We start from the raw sequence: 23,242 nt of genomic DNA, 5'->3' as shown, positions 1-23,242 counted from the left end.
AAAAAACATGCCCTTCAAAGAATCACCAAAATTTTTGCTTATCTCAAATTTCAGCGTTTGGATAGACAATATTGAGGTTTTTGGGCGTTTTGATTGCGATGGTGATGTTTGTTTCGCTCCAAAGTGCCCAAATTTTTCATTGACCCCCAAAATTTGCCTTGATTTTTATGTCCTCAACCAAATTTGCCCAAAACTTCAACTGCTCGGATTTTTACGAAACAACATTCGGTCTATTGGTTTTGGGATGCTGTGAATGCGATGACAACCTCCATTTGAGCCCAATTTGCATAGAAAATTTTCTCAAGGCTGGATCCCTCGAGAATATTGGTAGGAACTTAGCAAATCTTCTCTGATACCATGTAGAAGTTGATGATTCAACCTCACAAGCCAAGAACCATCTGCAAGCACACCACTTGTCACAAAGAAAGATCAAGGATAATTTTCTTAACACAACCTAAGAATTCTGTATTGATTGCACAAAAGATATTGTTACAATGAATGAATGAATCCTTATGAAAGGATGAATGAAACCTTAGAGCAAATCCTAATGCAAGATTAAATTAGCTAGTGCCAAGTGTCACAATCATAATGAATGAGACAACTTAAGCTATTATTAGCCTAATTAAATTAAAGGATAATGCACCTAAGTTTAGCTTAAGTGAATAAAGCAATTAAAGGACGTAATTAATTAAATAATTAGATTAAGTGTTCTAATTACTCCAACAATTATGTTCAAATTTTCAAGTTTGTGCAATGTTGTTGAACTTTGAACTCCTCTGGGAGCATTTTCATGACGACGTCAATATTCAAAATCCTAACCCCTTACATTATTTCCTTGTCATATTAGAGTTTTGGGCTCACCCTTACCTTGGTACTCAATATGCCTTCGTCTCAATCCTTGAAACCACGAAGCTTTTCACTTTGCCTTGAGTTCCTTATTGCGTCAGAGTTGCGGGCCTACCCATACTGGAGTATTGGTTCCTTCATTCCCTTGAACTTTGAACTTCAATTCACTTCGCTAAGTCTTCCATTGGACTAGAGGTTTGGACTTTTCTTTGTTTGAGTACCTCATTGGGTCATCCCCAATTCCCAAGTCTCAACTCCATATTTTTCGCCAAGTTATTTTATCAAAGTTGCACCTCCAGCCTTACCTCTATGCGAGTACTTGTTTTTTTGTCATCCTTGAAAATCGAACTCCATCGTTTCCTTCATCTACATTTAAAAAGTTAGCCTTTTGCTCACTCTCTTACCCAAGCACTTCCTCCTTGGCATCTTTGATGCTTGATGCCCGATGACTACTTGTGTGTATCCTATCAAAATCAAAGGTGTAGGCATCCCTTTCACTCTCTTACCCAAGTACTTCCTCCTTGGTATCTTTAATAAGATGGATGCATTTTTTCATTTGTAGAGGTTAGAAAAAGAGGGAAAACACTCTATATTGAATGCCAGTTATTTTTTCACAAATACATCAAATTCAATACTGTTTATGCAAAATTTGTAATGATTTAAACTTCAAGTTGATTTGTAGGAATGATGGTATGATTTGTATTGTTCTCTCCTTTGTTATATCATTGTATTCTTGAAGAGAAGTATCCAGGAGAGTAGAAAACCTTTATCTGTATATTTGCCACAATATTTGTTCTAGTTAGTACATCTTTATCTGTGCATTGGCATGCCCCCACCCAGATCGCAACTTTATAATGAAACCTAGGTGATGGAAATAAGATAATTACATTCCCTTAGGCCGACCCAAATTAAGGGAGATTAGCATAAGAACATTTTATTCAAGGACATTATAAGCGCAAAAATTAAATAAAAAATGTGGATCGCTATACAAAAGGCCAACCATGACAGGGGTGTAATTATTAATTCTAGCCTTCAGTAGTTTTACTTAGAAAGGGCATGGCCGACTTCCTTCTTAAAGGGCAGCGATTGGGAAATATTTATGGCTGCTTCCTCATAGTCTAAAGCAAGTTGTACATATAAATAAGGACTGCAATAGCAATTTCTAGGAGGACAAATTTATAAAGCAAAAGCAGCGATTAACAAATAAACAAAAGAAGGCAGCAGTTCGTTTGAAGAGGCATGACCATTCCTGAAAGAGCAGCAACTTTCCAAGGGTCGTCCCTATTCATGAAGACATTAAGATATAAAACTAGGGAGACAACGATGGGGGTAGGGCATCAAGGAAAGGAATTCAATAAGCATATGTAATGTCCCCTACTAAGAGACTGCCAATTTCCCAATAATCAACACCCATTACTTAATATTATCATGCCTTAAATTAATTTATTAAATTAGATAACCATATTTATTCATAGTACAACTGATAGTGGCTATATTCAAGCCCCGATTCTTACTTCCTTTCTAATCCTCAACCCTAGATGGGGATTAACTTGTCTAGGGTGCGATGACACCACCTCCATAATTGGGCCCAGGTTTCAGGAACATCTGTCCAGACCATCCTTGGGGCTCACCTAATTTGGGATGGATTTACTCCGCCCCTCCCTAACAACACCACGCCTCTCCCTATGGGGGGGGGGGGGCAATAGAAACGATTAAGTAATTGGGCTATGAGTACTTCGAATGTATATGAAATTAAGTATGACTGTCATACATATTGCAGTCTATATTAATATTACTATTAAATTCTGCATAAGAACATTATCAGGCTTCATATATTAAGCATACATATTAAGCACATCCCCATGCATACCACCAAGATCAAGGATGTTACTGCCTGTAACTTAATAACAGTTCTGATCTGATCTGATCGATGGTGATGTCACTGGAGGCTTTTGATTCCTTTCCTTTATATCTCTCAATGTGAGGAAGAGGTCACACCTCTTCATCATGTATGCCCTTTGGCAAGAGACACACCCTTCACCATTAGCACCCTTTGAAAGAGTGCAACTCTTCATTATTTCTGTCCTTTGAAAGGGACACAACCTAAGTTACCAGGTTCGCCTGTCTAGAGCCCCTAACACGGACCGGGTTCGCATGGGTCCTGGTTCGTGTTGGGTTCATGACTGGTTTGGACAGGGTTCACCCGTGGGCCCCTGTTCATGAGGGCCCCTGCGGTGAACCCTGTCCGAACCTGGGTGAACCCAGGTTTGGTGAACATTGAAGATAGAAGGCAATTATTATTTTTGCTCACGAACCCACAGGGAACCTAGGGCCCCTGGGGTGGACCCTGTCCGAACCTGGGCGAACCTTGGCACGAACCCAGATTTGATGAACATTGAAGATAGAAGACAATTTTTATTTTTTATTGCCAATTTTGTAATTGTAATGATTTTCATTTGAATTGTGAACCTGGACATATATGAATCTTTGATACGTTGATATATATTATATGGCATGAGTATATGACATAATATGATATTATTGAAATTCTGAAGCATCAATTGGCATTTGGCATTGATCAATGATGAAGTAGCATACTATTAAATGTATTTAGATTTGTAATTTTGTATATTCTTTAAATTTTTGCACATTATACATACATACATACATACATACATATACATACATACATATATATATCTATGTATGTATGTATGTATGTATCTATATATATATATATATATATATATATGTATGTATGTATGTATGTATGTACCCAAACCACAAACCCAAAAGGCAAAAAGAAATTTGCCTGAACCCTCAAACCAGGTTCGCATCCTCGAACCTGAGCCTGAACCTGAACCGGTAACTTAGGACACAACCTTTCACAATCAGATCTGCACTTTTGATTCCGAAATTATCCCCCAAGTTGATCTCCCTTGGATGTATTCTTCAAATGAAATCTTCTCCCCTTTATATCTTCCCATGTGAGGGAGAGTCACAACTTATCATTTCATGCCTTTTGACCATTCATTAACTTTAATCAAATTTTAATTATATTCTTTTATATTTTAATTTGATTTTTATTTTTATTCATTTGTATTTTAATTTTATTGTTATTATTTACTTTTAAATTATATTTCAAGGTGGGGACATTACAGCATTGACCGAGTAGAGATTATATATAAATTGTCCCATAATCAATTACATGCGAAGTTGATGGAAATAAGCTAGGGAGATGCAGTTTATTGGTTCCCCCAAGTGAAGTAGGCCACCCCAAGGTATGGAATTGTCTTAGTGGGACGTTCTTGCCACTTGTGGGCCAAGGGGTAAGTTGTCTTAGTGGGACACTGCGCACTCTTGGGCTTAGTTGGGCTGAGCAGTTTACTGGTGCCCTTTCGAGGTTTTTCTATCAAACTAAACTATGATTGGTTATGGGGTAGTTAGTCCACATGATGTATTTTGTTCACCAATCCATGTATTTAATGATCAGTTCTTAAGTTTATTAATGATTAGATGAAGTTACTTTAGCACGTAATTGTTAAATAGAAATTATATTGTTGGAATTGTCAATTTGGGCAAAAACTGGTCTATTCAAATTTGGGGACATTACATACATTTTCTATAATATTTGTTGTTCTAGTTAGTACATCTTCAAGGAGGTTGAGAAATATTTCTAGGAAGCAAGTGGGAATGCAATATTAAGAAATTGATAATTAAGTAGAACTTTGTATTCAGATTACTTTTGTAATTGCAAGGCAATAATAGTCCTTGTAAGACAGTGCTACTTGTTCTGAATTGCAAGGCAATAATAGTCATTGTAAGATAGTGCTACTTGTTCTAAACTAGTAGAAGAGTTACGGTGCCGGTCAAGACATATTGGTAGAAATATTTGATGACTCTGTTTTCTCAAATGTAGACAATGGTCAGTTTGAGAAATTCCTTCTAGCCCACTCATACAATAAAGGAGAAAAATAATTCAATGTGTAGTTTATTTTTTATTTATATTCCTATGTTCATACCTGAGTTCTAAAGGTACAAGGGATATTTTAGCAGCATGAAGAATCTTGTAAACCCTTTCCATATTTGTATGAACATTTTACCTGCTATACACTGTGGTAAGCTTATTATACCCATATAAAATCCAGTGTCAAAATAGGAGACTCCTCTTCTAGGTTCTGTAGAACCTAAAGTGCTGGAGGGAATGGTTTATAACTTTATTCTCTTGATTGTTGGTCATCATCCCAGTAAACTTTGAACATAGAAACTTGCAACTTCTTAGAAATCACTGGTAGCAGGGTGGAGAACCAACACTATGCATACCAATAAACTTGATTTGACAAGTCCATGCAGCAGACTTGCCAAGTACTCATAGCGAGCCTTCACTGTGGACTGACCAAGTACTTGCAGCAAGTCTGCACCCTAGATTCACCAAAAATTGCTCTGAGTCCCAATTTTCTCATTTTAGGTTTTTTCTCATGAGTGCTTGCTGAGTCAGCAAGTACTTGGTGAGTTTGTAATCTATGTAGCACTTGATCTGCTCTAATTTTTAATTCTAGCATACAAAATAGACCATTCAAATTCAATTTTGTAAAGTTGGAATGTCATCCCTATAATTTCAGGCAACAATAAGACATTTCTTATTGCATGTGTTTCCCAGAATCACGGGCATGGAATTCTATTCTTAACAATTAGTTGCCATTTTGTTTAGGATAACTGTCATCTACAGTTCTCAGTTTCAAGGTTGTGCATCTTTCATAGGTTATTGTCTTCAGGTCACTCGGCTTTTATAAGTCTCAAATCTGAAGGATGTTGAGCATGATGTGTCCTACAGATGTCTTCTTGTTACCTCCTATGTTGTTCAGAGCATGGTGTTGGAGTGTAGAGGGGTCCCATGACAAAGCACGTGTCTCCTCATCCTCAACATTAGTACTTGGTACCATTGGAGTGCTTATTCCAGGGCCTAATCAACATTAATGCCAGAAGGGAAGGATTTTGTTGATGATTTCTTATGGTTCAGGTCTGTTAAGCATTGTGTGATTTTGAGGCTTAGTTCACAGCTCATCAACAAATGCTACAGAAAACATCTACGGTGATCAGTCTGAAGAAATGAATAACACGGAACCATTTAGAAAATGTCAGAATAGAACATGAAAAATCAATGAAAATTTCTGAAAGCAATTATGTAATGAGTTTATTTCAAGAATTGGGATAGTATCAATTGCAAGTAATCATAGATTTTGATAAAACTGTCATCAACAGCCTCCATCTTAAAAGCATGCACATGCAGTTGTGCTTTTGAATTCTCTCTCTTTTTTTTCTGTCTTGTATGAATTTAGTGGAATTTCATGAGGTTTTTCATTATCAACAATATTTACACATTCTTCACTAATGACTTTGTGGCTGAAAAAGTTCTCAACTCTTTTTTTATAGGTCATGCCTTGAACAGGATTCACTCATTGCCCAATTGGATTGAACTCCATCTGTGTCTAACTTCAAATTTTTCCTTAGATCAAAATCACATCATTTCTCAAGTTTTAATAGTGACCCATGTTAAACTTAAAAAATAATTTGGATGGATTATTCAGGTTTTGCACAAGAGTATTATAATTGTTTTTACAAATGGTAGAGTTGCAACTTAATGCAGGTCCTTGTTTAGGGGAAAGGACCTAGTAGTTGTGCACCCTAACTTTGCGCTTCACAAAATCCTATGTGGAAATTTCAAATCACTCCGAATTTTTTACAGCAGCTTACTTGGCAAGTCCCCTGCTTATAACTAAGGTTTCAGGGCCACATCATCAAATATGATGCCACATCAGCATGCTTTTTGCCAAGGTGTCCAAAACAGCCCCCCAAAAAAGTGAGACCAATAGGTGTGCAAAAAGGCCCCAACACTTGTGCAGCTGATGTGGCATCACATGATTGGTTACTTTTCACAACAAATGGTATATTTCATTCAATTATTGGTACTTATCATACAACTATTGGTGCAATGTTGTACAAAAGTTGGACATTAAATCAGCAAGTATGGGCATTAAATCAACAACTTCTATCACAAGAATTGGAATCTGCTCAACTATTGGGTCCTTTCCCCTAGTTAGAGAAAATATATTTTCTTAAATATAGGCCAAACATCACTTGTAATTGGAAATAATGTCAAGAAGATAATGGATTCATGTTTCTGAAATGACAAGATCCATTAACCATTTGCGAACTCTCTAAATAAATTACATAAGGAACTTGCTAGTCATTCAAGATATTGGTGGAGCACTGCAATCTTTGATGTAAAAGTCAAATGATATCACACTTTCATGGACTCTTTGTTTAATGGAATGCTTTTGCATCAGATCATTTGGAATTAATTAAGAAATTTAGTTTAAATTTTTTGGAAAGATGTATACCTTGCAAAAGAAAGAATTATTAAACTTATGTAAATAAATATGTATTTGTCATGCACCTTTAGAGATGTGTTTAGTCACATTAAATCTTCTTTTGTGTCTTGTTGATGTGTTTTTATGCACATGCGAACACAAAATAAAATACCCAAGAGTATCTTATCCTCTCTTGTACAAAATCTCGCAAATGCTGAAGATTAGCTTAAGGATCACTTGAGAAGACTCCAAGGTTTATGAATGTAGAGTCACTACATGTGGATAAGCTCATTGGTTTGATGTGATTATGATGGAATCACAAGGGGACTTACATTCGAATGCCTGAATGCTTGATTTGCTGGAACTTAATCATCTGATGTTGCTATATGGTGATGCTCTGTCCTAAATTAGCTTGATTTAAAAAAAATGGCAAAAGGTATAGGGTTGAGAAGGTCTATTCTAAGGCCTAGAATGTAAGAACACAGTTGAATGATTAGCTAGGACCCTACGTAGCGAGGTCTCACCATCAACTTGAACAATTTGACACAAGCTCAGTGCAATCTTCTAAGGACATTTCAAAGATGTTCGAATCGAGACCATCAAACATTGATCACCATTCAAGTTAATATATAAGCAATGAATGGATAACGATTCGAAGTTAAGCTCATATCATTCCAGTTGACCACACAAGGCACACTTACAATCAGTAAGAGGCTAGTGGTATGGATTGGGTGGATTCCACCCAAATGCATTCAACAAATTCTTCCATTCAATCTAATTATTTATCATCTAACATGAAGATCCAACAAGAAACCATGCACGTTATAAACAAACAACACACTTCACCATTACTTCAATGAAAATGGAGTTCATTTACAACTTAGGCAACAATTTCTGCCTTCTCCTCCTACTCTACTCTAATTGCTATTCTATTCTCTTAAGACTATCTATTGACTATTAGCTATTCTACTTGCTTTTAACCTTTACAAATGAAGAGTCTGAGCTTTTATAGAGAGCTCATTTACAATGAATGGCCAGGATTAAATCTCCATCAATGGCCAAGATTTTACAATGAAAACCCTAACTAGGGTTTGTTACAACAAACTCTCCTTAGCCAATGAGAAAATTACATTCGATGAGTGTGGACCAATAGATATCAAGGGTAGGTACATCAGAGTTTGTGCATCCATAGGTGACCTTGGTTCACTGAATCAAGACATGTTGAGGTAGATGTTCCTTGATTGGTAGAGATAATGACTAGGATGATGACCGGGATGCGACCTCCAACTTGCCCTTTGTAGACTTGATTTGATTCATCATGAAGGAATATCTCTTGATACTCAACATTATCTAGCTTCAACGATGATGATGATGAGAAGCAAACTTTGATTAACTCTTCTGAAACTATCTGCTTCTTGAAGGCTTCAATCATAGATGTGCGAGGTGTAGATCTTAGTTTTGAAGTATTGATTTACTTCTGATTTCCCATTTGAAACTCCAAACTCTTGTGACTCCCTTCATGTCGTTGAATGTTTCTTGTGTGATCTCCTTATTTCTTTCTTTATTTCCTGCAAAACAAACAAGCAAGTATTAAATACACTTGATTTAATAAGAGCATATAAAGAGAATTCGCCCTCATGAAGGGACACTTGAAGTTGTTTTTTTCGCTCTTGGAGAGGAGCTCTTGAAGTCTACTCCTAAGCCCTTGCTCATGAAGTTCGTCTTGTTTCTCATGAAGTGATCTTTGAATTTTCATCCTTTCAACTCAAAATGATTCTTTCCAATCATCAAATCTCTTTCAATGTAGTGGTCCTGCAATCAATCTTGCAAATTCATCCTCAATTAGGAACACATGAAGTAGAATTCACTCTGTAACTTTTACACTTGAAATTCGCCCTTGAAGCTCGGAACATGGAGTTCGCTCTCCTTTGTCCATTCATGAAGCTCACTCTTGCATGTTGAGTTTTTGAAGTTGAATATGAAATTTGCTCATACATGCTAATTCATGAGGTTGAGGTTTGCTCATGTAGGTTTGGAGATGAAGATTGCTGTAGATGGTGTGCATGTGAATCTTGTTTCAATCACCTTGCATATTCATGAAATTCGCTCCCATCTTCTAAGTCATGAAGTTCACCTTTGTAAAAAATTTCGCTCCAAATCTTCAACTCCTGAAGTTCGCTCCAAACCTTGAACTCATGAAGTTCGCTCCAGTTTGTCAACTCATGAAGTTCATTGTTATGTGGAATTCGGTCCAACTTCCCAAATCCTAAAGTTTGTTATTATATGGAATTCGTTTCAATTCCTAAGCTCCTGAAGTTCGCTCCAATTCCCTGACTCACGAAGTGCATTTTGTATAAAGCTCGCTTCATTTTATTGACTCATGAAGTTAGTTGAATGGGATTCGCTCCTAACCTTGAAGTCATGAAGTAGACTTGTGTGAACTTCGCTCCAAATGTCCCAAGCATGAAATTCACTCCAAGATGGCAACTCATGAAGTTGCAAAATCCGCTCCAAAGTGGCAACTCATGAAGTTGTAAATTTCATCCCAAGGGGTGTGCACATGATGTATTATTTCAATCACATTGCTTGCTTGCTTGTTTCTTCCAAACATGAAATCTGCTCCAAAACTCTCCAACCTGAAGTTCACTCCATCACTCCAACTCATGAAGTTGCTTCAAACATGAAATCTGCTCCAAAACTCTCCAACCTGAAGTTCGCTCCAAAGTGGCAACTCATGAAGTTGCTTCAAACATGAAATCATGAAGCTCGCTTGGTATTGAATCCATTCAAGGCGATCATCCTTCATTTTCTCTTTCAACTTCACCCATGTAGGTTTGCTTGTGTATGCTCATTGATAAAATTCGCTCCAAGAAGGCAAGTCATGAAGTTCGCTCCATATCCTTCAAACATGAAGTTCACTTCAAAAGTGTGAGTCATGAAGTTAAAACCTAGAGAAGACTTAGAGATGAGGCGGATTACAAATGAGCTTATTAATTACTTCATTGCACAAGATTTCAATCCTTGGAATAGTTCATTCAATCGATCAAACTTATACTTACTCCAATTCTAAAGCAAAAGACTCTAGGGGAAATTAAAACAATTGGAGCTTACCTACAACCTTGAACTCTTGGATTGACGCTATTAGCAATTTTATTCAACTCTTTAACTAGACTCTTGATTAACCGGCATGACATGCAAACCCTATAAACTTACTTCACATTTCACACAAGGCTATTCCCCCGACTCCCAGCCATTTTAAGTGCCTATGCTTCTCTAATGCAAAGGCTAATAGCAAAAGACTCAAACACAACCTAGGAAGCAAGAAAAAAGTGGGGGTCCGCATTTGCGATGGGGCAATGTGTGAATACCTCACAACAGGTCTATTTGTAAAATTATATCTAAGATTGGTTAGATATTTTATGTGTTGATTGCTTATTGGAAAAATATTTAATATTGAAAAAATTTAGTACCAAAAAATAAATGTTGGGGTCAATGGTTTTGTGCACTCATGGTTTTGCCAATATCAAGTGGGTTGTTTTGTGTAAAAGCAATCAGATGTTTACTGGTTGAGGTTGGCTATTTGGCTATCATTTGTATTGAGCTCTCTTGTAGATGCATGAGATGTGAGGTTGCATGGTTACCCATTATGCTTGGACATGTGGAATACTAATGATATTAGATTTCCACAATCTATGTCAATATTATTTGTAGTTTCTGGATTTGATTGTGCACGATATTTTCAATCATCAATATTTTGGATCACACTCCATGATCCATCAATAGGATGAATGAGAGTTTAAGGAGATGTATGATACATTGGAGGAACTTGATATTTCAGAAGTATTAATAGAGACTCTGTAAGTGTATTGTAAAAGTTTCGTTGCTGAATAATTCATCGAGTGTGGATGTTTTTGGAGCTTGATTTTTTTCCCTCTTGAAGATTTTCCCACAGTATATCTTGTGTAACCTTGTGGTATGTCTTTGATCTTTGCATTATAGTCATTCTTTAATTTTGTATGCATGTTTTTCTCTCATAAGATTATGGAGGTTATGATTTGATCAAATCGAAATCGAGACAAACTTACACATTACACTCTAGTTTGCTTTACTTTGGTAAATTTGTTGGTATGTACAATATTTTTTTTATCTCATGAAATTGAGAGGTCCCTTATTTTCATTAAATTAAAGCACATGTTTTATACACGCTTTCCTACTAAAGGTGCTTTATGTTGCCTGATTCTTCTAAGTGAAGTGATGCTGCCTTGTATGCAGGTGCATACCTTCAAGAAAGCATGTGCACGTGTTTATCCATGTCTACAACAGCAAGGTATCATCTGGTTTTGGCCAAATACTGATCCTCAATTCAAAGATATTGCTGTGGAGAAAAGGCCACCTTTCATTCCGGGGCTAAGCGATCCCTCATTCCCATGCACTTTATCAATGAGAGATATACCTTACGGGTAATTCTTGTTGGACACCAGAAGGAAATATTTATTGACTGGGGTCACACTCAAAAGAAACAAAATGATTAGTAGTTTTATAGTTTATCTTTCTTGCATCCCAAAGGTTAGTTTTGCATCTCAGAGCTCATGCATCACCTTTTTTTCCTACCTACCTTTTGTTGGTGGGTTTTATATCTCACCATGAAAAATAGAAAGTCATTTTATATGTTTACAGAAGGAAAATAAACTTCATTTGAGAAATTTTTACATTTTTATTTTGAAATGTAACATGCAAACCATTTGAAATCTTGGCTGAAACATTCCAGATACGAAATACTTACTGAAAACCTTATGGACCCTTCCCATGTTCCATATGCACATCATGGGCTTGTTGCTCAGACTGACACAGCCAGAGTTAGTGGCTCCCCAAAGGTCGCTTTATCTAATCCTCTTTTTTAATGCAGCTTCACATTGATTTAAAAAAAAATACATGTTTTCAGTGTAGCTGTTTAAAAATATTTAAGCTGCTAATTATCTGTAAAATTGTGAATGAATAGTGTTGTCTTCAATTTTGATTGGAATAAGCTTTGCCAGTTTAATCTTGCTATTATCTTTTTTTGGCATTACCAGAGTGATAGGAGGGCAGGCAAGCCAATAAACCTGCGTTTAAAAAATCTAGAGAAGTCAGGTTTTCAAGGTGAAAATGAACAAGGCTCGTCAAACTTTGTAGCTCCTTGTGTCTATGTCTCTGACTTCAGTTTCACACCAAAAAAGGTAGGAAGGTCTATTAATATTTAGACAAGGAAAAAAATTAGGCATGTCTGGATTATGGCCCTTAATTTGCAGCCTTACATATTTCTTAAAGTAGTTTACTAAGTTCATTCTGTTCCATCTTCACATTTCGTTTTCTAAATTTGTTGTGATTTATATAGGGAATGGGTCAGACATCAATATCAGGAGCCAAAGAGGAGAAAAAGAATACTATTTTACTTGTGTTTATTTGTGTACCAGTGAGCCCAGGCAAAAGCAGACTTATATGGGCTTTCCCAAGGAACTTTGCCTTGTGGTCAAATATTTTTTTGCCACGGTGGATAACTCATATTCAACAAAATCTCTTTCTTGACTCAGATTTATATTTTCTTCATCTTGAGGTAAACGGCTAGTTGATTAAATCATGTTATCCTTTCATGTCAGCAGAAGTTGCTTTATAAAATATATGGCTCGTTGGAAATTGTACACAAGATTAAAATTTCATTAAGTCTTTAATTGTTTCCAAGAAATAGCCTTATAATTTAAACAGAAAAGTGGACTTCAATATGAACTATGAGATTGCCTTTGCTTAAACAAATCTAAGGGGGTTGATACAATGGCCAGCAATTTATGATTATTTTCAAAAGTAGAAAGATTGATGATCCCTTGTTAAGTCGTTTGTTAATTCAAACAAGCAGAGAAAAACTTATAATCAACACAAAACAGCAGAAAGAAAATAACACAAACACACTACACAGCGAATTACGTGGTTCACCATAACTGGCTACATCCACGGGAAAGTAGGGAAAATCATCTAATAACCGATATCCAATACACCAATACATAGCCATTTATACATTCATGTGCAGAAGCCAAAAGGTCATGGGAGAAGTCAAAAGGTCATGTGACCGTTGGACTTCTCATTCCTAACAATCTCCTCCCTGAAGTCGGACCGGTACAGCCATGCACTGTAACATCTTTGTGTTTCCACTTCAAATCTCATATTTCAACCAAGCCTTGAGAAGATTTTAACTTAGCCAGACTCTGTTCGAGAACACTTCGAATGAGTCTTCTCCAACTCAAATCGGAGTAAAAAACATCTTCTCTTACTACACCCGTTAATCGATAACCAGGAACACCACTTTCGGCAGGTTCAAAATACACTCCTCCATCACGGTCACCTGCTGATGTGCTCCCCCTTAACAAAAAATCTAAAAACCTGTCATCTTCCTTAGACACTATAGGATCTACCTCCTCTTGCAGAAGAACAACAACAAAAATAGCCTTATTTTGTATGAGAATTGCACAGCCAAGATCGAGTTGGTCCTTGTTGACAAAAGACAAAATCCCAACATAATACTCAGGCCCATTGAAGAACGAAACGATGGCATGATTTTCATCAATTAACTAGATTCCCAACGCTCATGGGAGAGCCACACAAATCGTCAATCTTTGACCTGTCTTCCTTGTTCTTCTCCTCCCACAGTTTGCAGCGCTTTTGGTTCGTCACGAAGTCTTCTTCCATCAGCAGGTAATCTTTGATTCTCTCGAGCTTTAAAAGCCTCAACTTCTCAGATTCCTTGATGAGCTTCTCATGTACAATTCTCAAGGCTTGCAACATCGACTCATTGGCAAAAGGCCCCATCATGATCAAACCCTTGTTCTTGGGTAGGGCATCCACGAAAGCTTGCTGTTGAGCTTTGCAAATGTCACTGCAAATGGTCAACTGCGGAACCTTGAATGACAGGTACCACCCACAAACGATGCATATGCTTGCTAGAGAGGCCAAACCTCCAACCACATGCTGTAGCAAAACCTTCCACATCTTGTTCAATTTTCACAGCAGTAACTCTAGCACCATTGATTTCAACATCCCCCTCACTGGACAGCACTGCTACAGGTGTCGTACATATTCTTGCCACATTCATAGGATTCGAAGCCACAACGGCCACAAATCCGACACCGAAACTTGCCATCACATGAGTACCAAGTCCGTTCGCCATTAAATGATGCAAAAGAATGCTGTCCTTGAACTGGTCATACGACGCCAACTGTGAGGCTGTAACAATCATAGCCCTCTGCATCGTCAAAGCCGAACCAGTCTAGAGCGAAGTGACGCCCTCCTGCCTGACCATTTGTGCCACCACATCTGGAATGATTTTGTAATTCTGCCTCTACTCCAAGGGCAACTGTTCGTTCGTCTGCATTCTCACCATCACCACATTTGCAGGGTTTCCCATAGCGACCCCAATGCTACTGGCAAGTAGACCCGCCACAATCTTCTTAAACATGGGAAGATTAGAACTCCCCTTCTCCTTCCAATTTTCCTTAAAGATCTCATAAAACCCCATCTTTGTAGTGGAATAAAGTAGGTGCTGCATCATAGTTGTAGAAACCCCTGAACATAGCAGCATCATGTCCTTCCCTCTAAGAATTTTTGGAATGCATTGCTTTTGAACAGGTGTGGCCTGCTTCATGCCGAGCTTTCTAAAAATCTGTACAACCCATTTTGATAGCCCTAACTCTTCAAAGCCCGTTAACTCGTCATAATTAAATTTTTTTTGTTTGGATGGGGATGGCCGATGCTCTGGTTGAGCTGCTCATTTTGAGAGAACTTCTTCGAGGAATTTCAACTTCTACTCCACCTCTATATACTTAGCCGATAATTCTTTTGAGACATTCTCCTTATCCGTTAGTTGCGCCTAAACATTCTTCAGCTGGGCCTGAAGCTCAGTTTCTCTCAAGAGAGCATTCCATAGATCTTCCTGAAGAGCAAATAATTTGGCTTGTGCATTGCTATGATTATTTGCCAGAGCTGTTACAAGGTTCTCAAGCTCAAGATGTCTTTCAGTCGATATATCTTCAAGGCTACCAATATTTGCTTTTGGTCCATTTAAGCTTTCCTTCAGTTCTTTTCCCCTTAGACTTGTCATAGTCTCAAACTCCAAAATTCTTGCCAAGGAATCCTCCATAAAAATCAGTAGATCCGTGAGTAACAGATTCTCCTCCTTCAGCCACACAATTTTGTTCTCTTGGTAGTTTTCGACATCATATGTCTCATCTTCTTCAAGTTCATCTTCACTTGCTTTAGCTTCCTCTTCTTCAACTGAATCCTCCTCATTTTTCCAGCCATCCCACCAATGTACATGGCATTTTGTTTTAGCTTTCACTTGCACAACATTACTCTCTGCCGAGTCTAAATTGCCATGAAATTCTTTGATGATTGACGGCTTCATCATCTTCTTTCATCTTTGCTCAATACCTTCACCAAGCTCTGATACCAATTGTTAATTTAAACGAGCAGAGAAAAACTTATAATCAACAAAAACAGTAGAAAGAAAATAACACAAACACACTACACAGCGAATTACATGGTTCACCATAACTGGCTACATCCACGGGAAAGCAGGGAAAATCATCTATTAACTGATATCGAATACACCAATACATAGCCATTTATACATTCATGTGCAGAAGCCAAAAGGTCATGTGACCATTGGACTTCACATTCCTAACACTTTTAAGCAGTCTCTCACCCATTATCCTTTTGCTAGATAGACATGAAATATAACTTAATTAATGGAATTACAGACTTTAACAAGAGAAGGGAAATTGCTGAAATTGATAGAAGAAAGAATGAAATAAATTAATTATATTAATGCCCATAAACTATGGAGATAGGTAAATAGGATGAAAAAAATCTAAATATACCAGATAAGTATCAGTGTAAAAGGATTTAGGCTATAAAAAGTAACTAGAATCAAGATGATAGCTCTGCTAGGATGAGAAGGGTTTCTGTTTGTGGAAGAAATACCGTTTCAGGTTCGAATAGTGAAATTTGTTCTTCAAATCTAATGATTCTTGGATGCAATCAGGGTTCTGTGTTAGCACTGACATATGATATCTGTTTTTTTAAATAGGAATTGTAACGTTCCATTGGTATTGGGTACACAAGTAATCAATTTGTTAAGATTAGTATTAGAATTAGGGCATCTATTTTATCAAATTGGTCTAAAACTTGAATCTAACCTCATCTCTTATGATATCAAACCTTTGCATTTATCAGAATTTGATCCTTGAAGAAATCTTTTTAAACCAAACATTCATTACTGAACCCATAACCACTTTACATCCTTTCTATTTTTTCAATGTTAAGAAAATATTTTTTTATTTTATATTTCTTTGTGAAATCACATGTTAAAATGTCTATTTTAATCTAAGAAAATAAAAACTTAAAACTTAGTTGCTGAAATTTTGTTAAAATCATTTTTAAGAAATCCAAATTTATCTTATATTTTACTCAATTACCACCATATCTTATTTCATTAAATATAACACGATTCAGTCTTCGTATAGGAGCATAAAATCCAGGTGTATGGTCAAAAGAATCAGGGAAAAGCTAGCATTTTGATTTAAAACATTGTTAGATTGAAAGGTCAAGAAGCTTTTTCATATTCACTCTTTTTTTTGTTTGAATGCAGGAGCATAAACTCCAAGACTATGGTCAAACAAATTGGGAAAAGGCTTGCTATGTTCCCACAAAAGCAGATGCATTTGTGGTGGCATTTAGAAAATGGCTGAAACAATATGCGGGCAATGGAGTTCCTTGGGGAGAGAAGTATTTATATGGCACACTTCCACCAACCCCTCCTAAAGAACAATTAATGGACAGGTATTTTTTTTTAATATCCTTGACTTAATCCATATCAGTATTACCTGTCTGAATGTCCACAAGAACATATTAATAATTTTGTCAAGGTTTGACTGAAAATTAATTTGAAAAAGAAAACTTCAAACTATAAAATATATATAACTTTTTCATAAAGGGCAAAGATAGGGTTTTGAAATAATTCTAAACCTTTTACAAACAAAACAACAGAGCCGATAAACTGGCTCTAGTCACACACCAAAAAGGAAAAATAAAAAAACAGAATGCAGGCTGTAATCCAATAGCAAACTTGCGACAGCTCACAAGGGAGCAGAAACACCCAGAATGACTTAAAGCCCAACTTATTCAAGATGACTTAAAGCCGGAGTGCATCCTAACTTCAGCTTTGTCCAACTTCTCAGCTGTGCCATTCTTCTTGGCTATTCCCCCAATTCTTAAACCTGGATCCGAATCAGAGATGGACAAAGGGCTATTAGTCTGCTTCACTTCCTCATTCAACATCCTTTTTTTGTTACTATCCAAACTCGCACTGGCCGAAATGAGTTCTTTAGGAGGAGATTTGGCTAAAGAAAGGCCAATCTTTTCACTCCTACAAGCCAAAGGTTCCTCCACAAAAGTCTGTGTGTGGGGCACTAACCTATCTCCACTATTTCAATTCCTCTGAATAATCATGCAGTTAGCTGCTTAATGACCCAGTTTGTGGCATTAACACAGGCACCGAGCTTAGAAGAAAGAATGATAAATGAAGGAAGCAACAAGGCGCCAGAAGATAGAAGAATAATTAAATAGTTTATTTGAAGATAGGCAGTATCTGAGAACTAAGTATTTAACTGTGGTTCCTTCCACTCTGTCGTTTTGTGTTCTTCCTTTCTTCTGTTTGCGCTTTCAGACGAGTTTATTTATATTTTTGCTTATTATCTTTTTTAAAGACTGTAAAGGTTTATGGTGGATGAGATCTGATGCCTAATTCACCGAAGTCAGCTTCTCATAAATGAAGCAAGAGAGAGATTCAAAGGGTTAGGAAGATGCATACATATACATATCAATCGCCATGTGCAAAGTATTAACATATATTATTGTGTAGAGACTTTCCTGCATTTATTGACATGCTATTCAAGAGCCCAATTTCCCACTAAAGCTAGCCTTTGATGCGTTTTCATACACTACTAAATGATGACTTTTCTTTAATAGCTACAAAGTAGTTTTTAAATGAATCCTCTTCTTTGTCCATATAGCATTAGGCACACAACTGACTAGAGCAGCTGAATAATGTCATTCAGAGTTTCTTTCAACCTTGGTGATTTCCAATGGCATGAACAAGATCCATCTTTTAAGTGCCATGTTTGAAATGGCTTCTATCTCATGCCTGATATGTGACCAGATCAGCAAAGAACCGGACATACATGAAAAGCATATATCTCATGACAATGGAAAAACCAAAAATGTTCATACCTCTTACACATCTTTTCCACTATACAGATCCATGATAGTTCCTTGTACTATCTACATCCCATCACAAGTATGATGGTTAGTACAAATTATGCAGGCCATAGTTCATCCTGTGCATCTCATGTACAAGACGCAATGCAAACTATCGTATGAATAAAATTTATATTGACATCCACCAATGACCAAAATAGTTGAACGAGACTATAAAATACAATCAATAGGAATGGGAGCTACAAAACAACGAAAAACAATACAAGATAGACTGAAAGCGATTTTGAAAAAAAAAATGTAAAGCAAACAAAAAATAAAACATCGCAAGAAAGAAAAAAATGAATTTATTATATTTCTGTCCAGACTCCAGACGTGCCAAGGTAAGTCAGCGGGGTTTGAAACCATACCCAATTGAACAAAAGTTTGACTTTTAAAAACAATGTCAAAGAGATGATGGTTAAGAGCTCTAATCAACATTTATAGAATAGAATAAGATAGAAGATTTTTAAAATAATAGTTTAAAGAAAAAGTTTATCTTGTTATTTTAGTTTTGTAATTTGTTATTTAATTTTATGATGAAGTTTTCTGTTTTTCAATTTTATCATTTTTGAATAAATTCTATAAGGAAGTTACTGTTAATATATTTGTGTGAGTGGCTTAAATGTCATTATAAGCTTCACACCTTAAAATATTATAGAATGTAATAGAAGGTTTTTAATGTTCATAAGGTCAAAGATGCTTATGAGATAGCAGACCCTGTTATTTTAGTTTTTTAAATTATTGACTTTCTCTATTTAATTTAATGATGAAGTTCTCCATTTTCCTAACTTTTTCCTCTTTGAATAAATCTTGTAAGGAAACTGCTACTAAAGTATTTGGTAATTAGCTCGTGACAGATAGGAGAGTTGGCTTGGGCAGTGGGTTTGCTCTCCATTTGTCTCAAGTTCGACTCTCCAAACCTGGTGTTTATATGGTGTGTGTAATGCACAGGCCCTTACCCACAGCCCAAGGGATTAGTCTCACTTCAGCCTGCCTCAAAAAATGGGTGCCGGTCTAGAACGCTAGGATACCCTTTGGCACCAAAAAAAAACGTACTCGTGTAATTAGTCTAAAGTGTCAATGTAATCTTCACACTTTAAGATATAGTTTTTTTCAATTTCAACTGTTCCATTGTGTAAAAGACACAAAATCTCTTTTCTTACTCTTCTTTTGAGCTCTTCCATCTCTATTTTATACTGAATTTATTTTGTTAATTTTTGAGTACAATACATTAACATGTAGTGAAGTAAATGGACTTGAATTAAGACAAATAATTAGATCAATCCTTAAAGGTGCCATCGGTCCTAACAATTATGGCCCATTATTTCCTATAAGATGCCAAAAAGTAAGTGACTTGAAGCTAGATTTGAGATTGGATAGAATATGATTAAGTTCACCAGTCTTTGTGTCTACAGTAGTGGAGCAATTGTGCCTATGGATAAGCCCAAACACGCAACAAACGATCATACTCATAGAAATTCAATCTCACAGCCACAAGAGAACAAAATGTTTTATTAAGAACTTTTGAATTTAAATAAACAATGCCTAAAACACAATTTACAAAGTGCTCGAAAAACACATTTAAAAAGAACGTTTGAAAACACATTTAAAAAGAACGTTTGAAAACACTTTTAATAGTATGTCTAAATTTCGACTCTCTGTTCTGTAGTTTCTCTGTAGCTAGCTCATTCGGCCTTCCTTGATCTTTCTCCTTTTTTTCCTACCATTTCTCTATGTCCTACCTCCTCTTTCCTCCTCAACTATCGAGTCTACCTGGCATTCGAAAGTTCAACCATTAGCCACATTGGCGGGAAGTCGACTGATCACAACTTGCCACGTGCAACATATTGGTGAGACACAACTACATCGCCAAGACTCTTTTCGAGTCTCTTCGATCTCAGATGAAGAGTGCTGGCAGGAACAAACAACCATTAGTGAGACTTACATAGGTGAGAGTCTCCTCAAGTCTCTTTGATCATTGACGAGGACCGCTAATGTGAATCGCATAAAGCCATCGGTGAGACTTACTCACATTGGTAAGTTCTTTGGGTCCCATCGATTAGCAATGAGGAACATATTGAAGTGACAAGGAAGTATCGGTGAGAGACTTTTAAAGTCTCCTTGATGTCACCACCATCAATGACCAAGAACTTATTAGTGAGAAAAAACTCTTGTCGAGGAGAGATGTGAGAAGTCTCTTTGATCTAACCAAGTCATACTGATAAAGCACGACTAAGCGAATCTGGAGCTTGTCGAAGAGACCTACCAACATCGGCATGAGGTTTCCTCGTGTCCCTTTGACCAAGCCATGTCTCTTAGATGAAGTAATGATGCCGACATGATTACTCAACATGGTGAGACTTCAGTGAAGTCCTGCCGAGCAAACAATTGTTGCATGCCATCGTGAAGACTTACTCAAATTAGGAAAGACTAGTTTTGTATCCTATTGATCCCTTGCAACAGAGAACAAAGATCAATCAAAATTGAAACCAAAACAAAAGTGCCACCAACAAAATGAATATATGTACAATGATGCAGATTGAGCCTTTGCCTGAGATGATCCTACATTAGACACCCCGGGTAAGAGAATTGTTCCATGAGAGGAAACTCATGAACATTTGTGCCCATCGGGGATCTAAATCCCAAACCGAGCCAACTCATTTGCCTTCAACCAAGATGCTTATGCAATAGTTTTCCCTTTCCATCGAACTAGGTGATCCGCTCCTTCACAAGATTGCCTAAATTGTACAAGCTCAGGCATACAACTCTCTTTTACAGAGTTTGCCCAAATTGGATAGATTCCAGGCATACAACTCTCTTTTACAAAGTTTGCCCAAATTGGATAGATTCCAGGCATACAACTCTCTTTTATAGAGTTTGCCCAAATTGGATAGATTCAAGGGCACACAACTCTCTTTCACAGAGTTTGCCAAAAATTGTATGGTTACATATTTTCAATGAAATGAAATTTTATATGATTTATTATGTGTTTACAATACCACAAATTCTGCTTTGGGTATTGTCCTCTGAATTGACAAAATAATTCAGATCGGTGGATTATGGATTTGGATGACAACACCTGAGTGAGAACCTGCAGTATTGTAAATTCTGTTTACAAGAACAGGAAAGCATAGAATTGAAGCAAGCCAAAAAGTATTGTATTCAATTCGAAAATCCAACATATAGAAGTCCAAGGGATTCCAAGGGTCACCAACAACTCCTTGAGAATCAAATAACCAACAGTCATATCAGGTTTTTTCAAGGGCTAAAAATGCCCTGAAGGCCTTCAAAAATGCCATTTACTAACATATAGAAAAACTTAAAAAAAATATGAAAATATTTTTTGAACTATTTCAAATTTTCTTCTGATCATTACTTCCCCCTTGGAAAGCAATGGGCCCCATTGCATCAACACTTTGAATGAGATGAGGAAAACGTTCTTGAAGCTGCTCCCTGGTAAACCACTTTCCTTGTTGAGCAATCTGCCCTACTCGAACCACTTTGTACAAGTAAATCTGCTGCTGTTTGAGTGTTTTCACCATGGTGTCCACAATCTGATCGCAATGGAATGGAGTAGCTGCATTTGGATTCAATTCTGTAGTGGAGATTGTTTCTGCCACATCTGCAACATCTAATAGTGGAGGAAAATATGGCTTCAAGAGTTCCACATTGAAGACTGGATGAAGACCCAGAAATGGGGGTAAATTAAGCTCGAAAGCATTATCACCAACTTGCTTGATGATTGTGTATGGCCCGTAATGCAGAGGACGAAGCTTCCTATTGGCACCCTGCAATCGTTCCTTTTGGATATGCAACCATACCTTGTCCCCGACTTGAAAATTATGAGGACTGCGATGCTCATCATGTCTGTCCTTATATTTCTTATTGGTGTGTTCCAAGATTTCATAACTTCTTGTTGCAGATGATGAATTCTATCAATGAATCGGGCTGCCTTATCTTCCTCCTTACCAACACGTGGAACCAGATCAGGTTGAATAAGTGGTATGGCAACATCCATGGGTGCAAGTGGCTGATAACCAAGACAAACCTCAAATGGGTTGTGGCCAGTTGAATTGTGAATTGCCCTATTGTAGCTATGCTGAACATATGGAAGACTTTCATCCCATGTGCAGGGATGTTTTGAGTGGTACATTCGTAGGATGTGTATGATCATCCGATTCACTACCTTTGTTTGGCCATCTGTTTGAGGGTGGAAAGCAAAGCAGTAGACTTTGTTAATTTTGTGTCCATCTTTTCCCATAGTGTAGACCAGAACTTACCAAGAAACCTGCTATCCCTGTCCGAGATAATGGTATTTGACATACCAAAATGAACCCAGGTGTATTCAAAGAAGAGCTTTGTAGTGTCCTCTGCAGAAATTGTTTTTTTACATGCCACTATTACTGCCATTTTTGAGAACCTATCTACAACAACATACACACAATCATGGCCTCTTTTGGTGGTGGGAAGGCCAGACATGAAGTCCATAGAAACTGAATGCCAAGGTTTTTCAAGAACAGGAAGTGGTGAATACAACCCAAGTTTACGATTGGCAGGCTTAGCAATAGCACATGCGGTACAAGCTTGAATATATGAAATAACATCATTTCGCAATTTTGGCCAATATAAATACCTCTGAAGTATAGTAGTAGTCTTACCTATACCAAAATGACCAGCAACCTTAC

The 23,242-nt window shown here is 37.0% G+C and overlaps 1 protein-coding gene and 1 pseudogene across 1 annotated transcript in view; one reads left to right on the top strand and one right to left on the bottom strand.

Moving 5' to 3' along the window:
- The window catches only part of LOC131038653 (protochlorophyllide-dependent translocon component 52, chloroplastic), an 82,125-nt gene that overhangs the window by 31,362 nt on the left and 27,521 nt on the right, over positions 1-23,242 (top strand). The window contains exons 2-6 of the mRNA XM_057971148.2: positions 11,490-11,677; positions 11,986-12,091; positions 12,290-12,433; positions 12,592-12,810; positions 16,891-17,081. Of these exons, the coding sequence (XP_057827131.2) occupies positions 11,490-11,677; positions 11,986-12,091; positions 12,290-12,433; positions 12,592-12,810; positions 16,891-17,081 (848 nt within the window). The remainder of the gene's footprint in view (positions 1-11,489; positions 11,678-11,985; positions 12,092-12,289; positions 12,434-12,591; positions 12,811-16,890; positions 17,082-23,242) is intronic.
- LOC131858103 (mitochondrial uncoupling protein 5-like) lies at positions 14,119-14,886 on the bottom strand (annotated as a pseudogene).

Source organism: Cryptomeria japonica, chromosome 9 (genome assembly GCF_030272615.1).
Source record: "Cryptomeria japonica chromosome 9, Sugi_1.0, whole genome shotgun sequence".
NCBI lineage: Eukaryota > Viridiplantae > Streptophyta > Pinopsida > Cupressales > Cupressaceae > Cryptomeria > Cryptomeria japonica.
The sequence above is the reverse complement of the archived record's forward strand: the minus strand, read 5'-3'. Positions and strand labels throughout refer to the sequence as shown.